This window comes from Leptonychotes weddellii, chromosome 2 (assembly GCF_054177405.1).
Source record: "Leptonychotes weddellii isolate Sample4059 chromosome 2, ASM5417740v2, whole genome shotgun sequence".
In the NCBI taxonomy this organism is placed as follows: Eukaryota; Metazoa; Chordata; class Mammalia; order Carnivora; family Phocidae; genus Leptonychotes; species Leptonychotes weddellii.
In genome coordinates, this window is record NC_138370.1 from 30,659,728 (window position 1) to 30,668,108 (window position 8,381).

The following is an 8,381-nucleotide window of genomic DNA, read 5'->3' on the forward strand; positions in this document are numbered from 1 at the left end:
AAAATTGTTCTCTTGAGTCCTTTACTTGGCACAAACAACACAATAATTGCATTTACATTTTTGATCTTAAAGTACATCCAGGCAAGCCACCTTGCTCTTAGAAAGCTCCAGGAAACCTATCCATATTTTGGTAAAAAACCAACCAACCAACAAACAAAACTTGCTTATTGGTTTAGGCACATCCATCTTATTCCAGAAAGAATCCCCTTTCTCCACTCCACCCCCACAGAACACTACAGGCAATTGACCTGTTCACAGGAAGCTGCACAAGAAAAGACTCAGCAGCATTCTGGGGACATGATTAAGGGATGCTTTATTTTTTTATTTTTTTATTTTTTAAGGGATGCTTTAATAGCTACTAGTTCTGATAGAACTGACCACCATTCCTGAACATGAATCAATAACACCAAATTACCATATAATATGAAGAGAAGGAATAAGTCAAAACACAGTAGGAAGGGACTGGACATTCACAACTAATGGTTCTGATGGGATCAATGTTTTTAAAATTTTAATTAATGTCTCCAGTGTATTACTTCATAAAAATAGGTGAAATTGTACATAAAAGGAACTAATGGGGGAGCAAAGAAATAAGCAAGCAAAACACTCAATATAAACTCAAATAAATCAGAGAAACATTGGTTCTAGAAAAAGGACACACTTTTCATAAAGTATAAAGCAAAAATTAAAGAAATGCCAACTCTCAGGAAAATAAAGTATGTGAAAAGGAAAAATGGATGACCCAAATTCTACTAAATCGAATTTCCCAAAGCAGAGAGGTGTAGGTGGAGAAAAAACAAAGCTTCAAGCATGTAAGAACAAAGTTTTTCAGATCTTATGAAAGATTTGAGTATTTTATCAGAAAGACAATGGGGGTGCGGGGGACACATACAGATATCCTTGTGAAATTTCAAATTTTCTAGAATAAGAAGAAAACTTCGCAAGTTTTAATCAGGAAACAATAAAAAACAAAACTAGTTTACTTATGGAGTAATGGGATTATTTATAATAATAAGTATTAAGAGACAATTTAACACCTCTTTGAACAACTAAAATTAAAAAAAAAAAAATTCAGCATTACCAAGTGCTGATGGCGATATGTACCAAAAGAGACACTCATTCATTTTGCTGGTGGGAATGCAAAATATAGTACAGCTACTTTGGAAGATGGTTTGGCAGATTCTTAGGAAGTTGAATATAGACTTTCCATAAGACCCAGCAATCACATTCCTAAGTATTTACCCAAGTCAACTGGAAATTGATGTGCGTGGAAAAGCTTGTATGTGACTGTTTATAGCAGCTTTATTCATAATCCCCCAAACTGGAAATAACCAGCTTGTCTCTCAACAGGAGAATAGTCAAACTGAGTACGTGGACGGAACGTTTTTATTGCCCCCAAACACAGATTTTGAATTCCTAATCCCCAATGTGATGGAATTAAAGGGTGGGGCTTTGAGGAGGTGATTCAGTCAGGGTTCTCCAGAGAAATAGAAGCAATAGGATATAGAGAGACATAGAGAAAAAGATTTAGTAGGAAGGACGGGCCCACATGACGATGGAGGCTGCAACCTGCAAGTTAGGGGCCGAGGAAAGCTGAGAGCCAAGGAAGCCAACAGTATACATCTCAGCCTGAGTCCGAAGGTCCAAGCACCAAGCCCCAAGAGCACCGATGTCTCAGCATAAGCAGACAGAAAATTCACCCTTCCTCCACTTTTTTGTTTTATCCAGGCTCTAATGGAATGGATGATGCCCACCCAAATCGCTAAGCGCGATGTTCTTTACTCAGCTTACTGTTCAAATGCTATTCTCTTCCAAAAACACCCCCTCAGAGACATACCCAGAAATAATGTTTTGCCAGTTATCTGGGCATCCCTTAGCCTGGTCAAGTCGACACATTAAACTGACCAACACAGAATGTAACTAGGTCATGAGCATGGAACCTTCAAAGAGGATTAGTGTGCTTATAAAAGTGGCTCCTGAGTGCTATCTGGCCCTCCTTAGCTATAATGTGAGGTTACAACAGGAAGACAGCTGTGTGCAACCCAGAAGAGGACCCTCCCCAGAACCCAGTCATGCTGGCACCCCATCCTGATCTTGCTCTTCCAGCCTCCAAAATTGTAAGAATTAAATGTCCACTGTTTATAAGCTACCTAGTCTGTGGTACTTTGTTATAACATCCCTGACTGGATGAGACACCGAGTTATATCCACACAATGGAATGCTATTCAGTGTCAAAAATGTATTTTGCTAAATGAAACATGTCAGACTCAAAAGACCGTATATTTTTTTTTTTTTAAAGATTTTATTTATTTATTTGACAGAGAGAGACACAGCGAGAGAGGGAACACAAGCAGGGGGAGTGGGAGAGGGAGAAACAGGCTCCCCGCAGAGCAGGGAGCCCGATGCGGGACTCGATCCCAGGACCCTGGGATCATGACCTGAGCTGAAGGCAGTCGCTTAACCAACTGAGCCACCCAGGTGCCCTCAAAAGACCGTATATTGTATAATCCCGTTCAAATGGCATTCTCGAAAAAACGAAAGTGTAAGGACCAAAAACAGATCAGTGGTTACCAAGGACTGAGGAGGAAGAAGTGGGTGGTTGACTACTGCAGGAGGAGTTTTAGGATGTTAGAACTGTTCTGTGGGGTACTCAGGTGGTGGCAAAACCCATAGAATTGTATATCACAAAGAGAGAATTGTATGCAAATTAAAAAAAAAATTAACCGAAACTGGGGGGGAATCTTGGGATGGAATGCAGACTATGACAAACAAGCGTAACTGTGTTCCAGATGTATGACAACTTCGCAAGAGGGAGCAGAGAGAAAGGAGCTGATCTAAGCCCTGGTGGGAAACGATGCTGTGGCTGCAATCTGTATGGCCAAACTCAAGAGGAATTGCACAGAATCACTATACTCTAGTTGGGAAACTGGTTTTTCTGGGGGTTGGATGGTGGATGATACTTTGCTGCCAGAGATGAAAGTTATAAATTGGCCAAAGGGGAAGGCTAGAATCAACCTGTGGCCCTGGATTAGAGTTGGAGACATGAGTATAAAGTCATGCTTAGCATTACATATGTGGGTAAATAGATAAACACATGTGGATAAATCAATATTATATGGATATGGATATATGTAATATGTGTGGACACACATGCACACGACACAGTTCCTAGCTTTGTCCCCTGTGAAGACCTAGGAGCAGTGGCTCCCAGGAGCAATGGGCAAGCCCAGTGTCAGGACAAATAACCCTTCTCCAATAAAAAGAACTAGGGCTCCTTGGAGAAAAGGCTGATTATAAACTTGGGACAGGGCAAATACAAGATGAAACATCTTGCACTGCTGGAAAGTAAAGGAATGCTAACAAACAAACACGAAAGGTTGGGACATGTCAAATGGGACACAGAAACAAACCTGAAAGAGCCCCCAGTGGCCCATATAGAACAATATAGCAAGCAAGTAAATAAAGTAGCATTGGGTTATAATCCAAAGTATAAAATAAAGATATGTCTGTCTATACTGATATTTTTTAAAGATAATGTATGAATATTAATAAAATTTTAGGAAAAGGTATTTAGAACCCAGATTTTATTGACCATCCATAAGAACTAAAAAAAGTAAATTATCAGTCAAATCAAGAAATAAGAAAATATACTATCCAAGCACTTTGTCTCAAATGTTCAAAAATTATTCTAGCATCCTGAATCTAAATCAGAATAAAGGACTCACGAAAGATGAAAAATGAGTATTTAAGAAACATCCCCAAACAATGAAATTAATGAAATATATGGTCAATTTTTTTTGGGGGGGGTACAGTTAATTCTTAGTAATCACTACTAATGTGTCTGTGAAATAAGAAGGAATTTCTAAAATAATTTGTGCATGCATGTGTGTGTATGGACATAGTATTGTGGCCAAAGTGCATTAACATGATGATGGAGTTAAAATTCTATATTTATTTTTAACAAGATGTTAAAAAAAAAAGATGTGGAAGTTGTGAAAGTAAGATAATGTTTAGTTTATCATGCCATGTTACATAGTAAATTAACAAATATATGTATATTTAACAACAGCAAGGTGAGAAGATTTGCCTTATCAGTTATCATGACATAATACAAAACTACAAAAATTAAAATCAGATGATATGGGGCCAGCAATAAACAGAGAGGACCACTGGATTGGCTACTTTTATCATAAACAAAAATAAATTCATTCCAGATGGGTTAAGAATTTATATGTAAAAGACAAAAATGTAAAAGTCATAGAAGAGAATTTAAAAGAATATGTACTTGGACTAAGGAAGATTTCCTAATGACTAAAATTGGGATATTTTTCTGATAGACCTCACTTCATTAAAATAGAACCTGCATTCATCAAAATAGACCATAAAGAAAATGAAAAGCCAAGCCATAAACTGAAAGATGATGTTATCACATATATAACTGAGAAAAAAATTTGTATCCTGGATATACAAAGTCCTGGAAATAAAACAGAAAGACAAACAACCAAGTTAAAAAAAAAAAAAAGGTGCAGTAAACATGAACATTTTGCAAAACAGCAAACATGACTGACCAAGTGACATATGAAAGATGCTAACCTTTATTAATAATCAGGAAAATGAAAATTATAACTGTAATGAGATTGCATTTTACAACTTCTGTATTTACTTTCCATCTTAAAACACAAATATGAAAACAAGTTGATTATTTTTTTTTTAAGATTTATTTATTTATTTGATAGAGAGAGAGCACAAGTGGGCAGAGTGGCAGGCAGAGGGAGAGGGAGAAGCAGGCTCTCCGCTGAGCAGGGAGCCGGATGTGAGGCTCAATCCTAGGACCCCAGGATCATGACCTGAGCCAAAGGCAGCCGCTTAACCGACTGAGCCACCCAGGTGCCCCATAAGTTGATTGCTTTAAATTGAGGAAAACATTAAGTTTATGACTCATTCTTCCCCTAACCATTTCATCGTTTTTTGTAGAAAAAACTTCCACTACGAAGAAGAGTATTTGTTGTTGTTGTTTATTTTTTTTCTAAATATTTTTTTTTCATTTTTAATTATTTGTGTTTGCTTGGAAGGGAGAGTCCAGGGACTCTGGAATGTGCAAGAAATTTCCAAGAAAACCTCTAACCAAGAGCCACATTTCCAACTCAGACTTTGTTCCTTTCCCTTAAGGCTGCATTAGAGGTAGCCAAGAGGGGCTTATGGCTATTGAACGTCTGAAATGTGGTTAAGACAAATTGATAAATAAGCCACTCACTGGATTTTGAAGACTTACTATAAAAAGAACACAATATCTCAAAATTTTTATACTGACCATGTGTTGAAAATATTGTGTGGATATACTGACATAGAAAAATATGTTATTAAAACGAATTTCATGTTTCTTTTTAGTATTTTTTTTTTTTTATGTCACTGCTAGAAAATTTGAAATTACAAGTGTGGCTCTCATATTTCTATCAGGGAGTGCTAACTTGAGAAAGCAGGACAGTGGTCAGTAGAACTTAAGTAACACCCTGGCTCAGTCCCTCCCAGGTCTGTGACCCAATACCTACCCTCTCTGACTGTTTTGTCCTGTGGATTTGGGGGGAAGATGGAACACCATCTGGCGTGGGAAGTTTTTAGCATCCTGCCTAGTAAACACTTTAGTTAGGAGCCTTATAACAAGTACTCAATAACTATTAGAATTTTCAGGCTGCTTCCTGTTGAAATGCAACATTTCAGCAGCCACCACCCCGCCCCCCTTCACCCCATACACACACGCAAGCACGGAAGCCTAGAGCACGTTGCATTTGTGATTCTATCAGAGCCAATTTTTAGGAGGAATAAACACGCAGCTGCGAGGGGCGGACAGACGCGGAAAGCTGCCCTCTAGCGGAGAGCAGAGGGAGGACTCCGCGAGCTGCCGGGAGGGAGCCCGGGCGGGAGGAGCAGCAGGTCTGAGGCTGCTCGGGGGTGCCTGGAGCTTAAAAGGATACACAAGACGTCCGCCACCACCTTTTGCGGCACTTAAGGACCCCGGAGAGGGGAAGATCTGGATGAGGCTGCGTCTAGAGCTGGGCCAGCCATGGGAGGAAGGAGGAGAGCAGAGGTGGGGAGGGGGCGTGCCAGGAAGCTGGAGCTCCTTGTTGGTGTCAACCAAGACAGGCAAGGCTGTTCCAGGCAAAAGTGAGAAACCCATTGTTCTTTAGGCAGGGCTGTCAATAATTAACTTCTGTGAAAGGTGTGGCTTTCATGAGGACGCCAACAGTAAACTTCCAGGTGACACATTTCCACGAGGAAAAGGGCATGGAGAGGTGAAAACACCCAGCCAGGGTCATCGGAAGAGTTCAAACAGGGGCTGCACAACCCTTTGGCCCAGCTCGGCTAATGCCCTAATGCCTAGGGATTTGGTCAAATTCCCAACTCCACTGGGCCTCCTTTTACTTCGGAATTAAGCTGAGTCAGGCCCGCTGCGCAGGCTTGTTACCGGGGTTACAGGATGTCAAGGAAGCAGAGCTGCCTTGATAGGTAGGGCTATAAAAGTTGCCACGGTACGCTCCGTGAAGTAAACGATCCCGGTCTCGGGAATTCATTATACGAGAACGCTCTAACCAATCTGTCAGTTCGGTGGAGGCGACCAGTGGTTGGCACAACCACGGGGGCCATAAGGGAGCTTGGGTGGAGCGGTTCGGTACATCCTGAACAATGTTGCCCGGAATCCCTCCATACTGCAGGGTCCTCAGATCAGGGGGAGAATGGGTGTGCACGGAGGCTCTTCGTTCCTCCACAAAAATATAACCTGTTCCCTACACCTGACGAGCCCTTCCAGTCAGAGAACCCCTGTGCCCATCCTCAGCCCTGCAGCTGATAATGTGTGCATATTGTCTTGAACAGATGCCCCTGCTGGACTGCCAGTTCCTCAAGAGTTACCGGGAACAGCGCCTGGCCCACTTGGTCCTGAGCTTCATGACCATGGGCTACGTCTGGCAGAGAGGAGAGACACAGCCCGAAGAGGTACGGGGCAAGTAGATGCCCGCCTTGCAGTCCGGCAGGTGGGCTGTTCCTGGAATGCGCTCCCTGCTTGGCCCCCCACTGTTTTTCTGGAAGATAGGTCCTTTCTTGTTCTTTTCTCTGGCTATCCATTGAAGGAAGGGCAAGTGGCCCACTTCAATGAAAGAATTTTTTTCCCTAAGAAGGTAATTTTCTTTTTTTTTTTTTTTAGAACTTGTAGCCATTTCTCCCTTTCATTAGCTTTCACATCTGTTTTCTTTCTGGCAATAATGCTTCAAGATGCATTTGAAAGCAAGAACTGAGGTCTCATAAAATACTTAATGATAGCTTACCTCTTACCGCATTTTGTCTGCCTCTGCACATACATTATCTCTTGATTTTCACAATCCCATAAAGTAAGTAAAACTCCACTATGCCCATTTTACAGATAGCTGAGGACTACAGAAGATAAAGTCCTTGTCCGAGGTCAAAGAGCAAGTTAGTGTAAAATGCAAGGCCATGCTCAGACCTTCTGATTCACCAATGCAAACTTCTTTCCCTAGAGGCACTCTTTGACATTAACAAGATTAATTTTAAATTTTTAATACTCCTTTCTTTCTACTGATTATTGGTCTCTTAATAATGTATTTAAATCTCTTCTGAATCTTGACTTAACGTTTTATGGTTTCAGCTTGAACCTTGCAAGGTGAAGTCTCTGAGTTCCACTGACGGCAGTAGTAAAAAGCACTACTCCCTCTCATTTTGCAGAAGTGTCCCTTTTCCAGGAATTGGAGTTTACATTGTTCCAGTACTTCATGTTCACTGAGCAGCCCCAGCCTCTTTGGTTTGCTTGATTGATCTTGCCTCTTTTCTTCCAAGTAAACACGGGAAACTCCCATGGGAAAAGGAAGGGAGGTTGAGAAAGAAGAGAGGAGAAAAGTATAGAGTTGCTTCAGAGTTTTTAAATGTTAGGACATCTTATTTTTAAAAATTGTGTGCCTGATATAAGAAAGTATGGAATCTAGGCACACTACCAACCATCCCACTGGGCTCCCCTCCCCCTTGGGTTCTCCAAACCATAATCCTAGATGGGGGAAGGAGTGGAGTGAAGAAGGCTGACAGGAGAGGGAGTCTCTAACGAGGTGTGTCCATTCACTTCCAGGCGAACAGGAAACCCCTGGCCATGGCCTCAGATCATCCCTGACTTTCTCTGCGTCTCATCTTTTAACTTTTCACTGAAATAGACACTGCCCTTCTGCACTGCCCTCCTCATCCCCTGATTCCCAAGGAAAGCTAAACTTCGGTTTGAATTTTAAGACTCTTGAAAGTTCTTTATTGTTTTCCACCTAAAAAACAGTTCTGTCCCAAGTCTAATCTAAAAATCTAAGGGAAAGCAAAGGCAGAAGTGGGGCTCT

General features: G+C 41.1%; 1 protein-coding gene across 1 annotated transcript in view; it reads left to right on the forward strand.

The window, feature by feature from the left end:
* The window catches only part of IDO2 (indoleamine 2,3-dioxygenase 2), a 57,754-nt gene that overhangs the window by 20,450 nt on the left and 28,923 nt on the right, over positions 1 to 8,381 (forward strand). Inside the window, exon 3 of the mRNA XM_081809424.1 lies at positions 6,871 to 6,990. Coding sequence (XP_081665550.1) covers positions 6,871 to 6,990 — 120 coding nt within the window. The remainder of the gene's footprint in view (positions 1 to 6,870; positions 6,991 to 8,381) is intronic.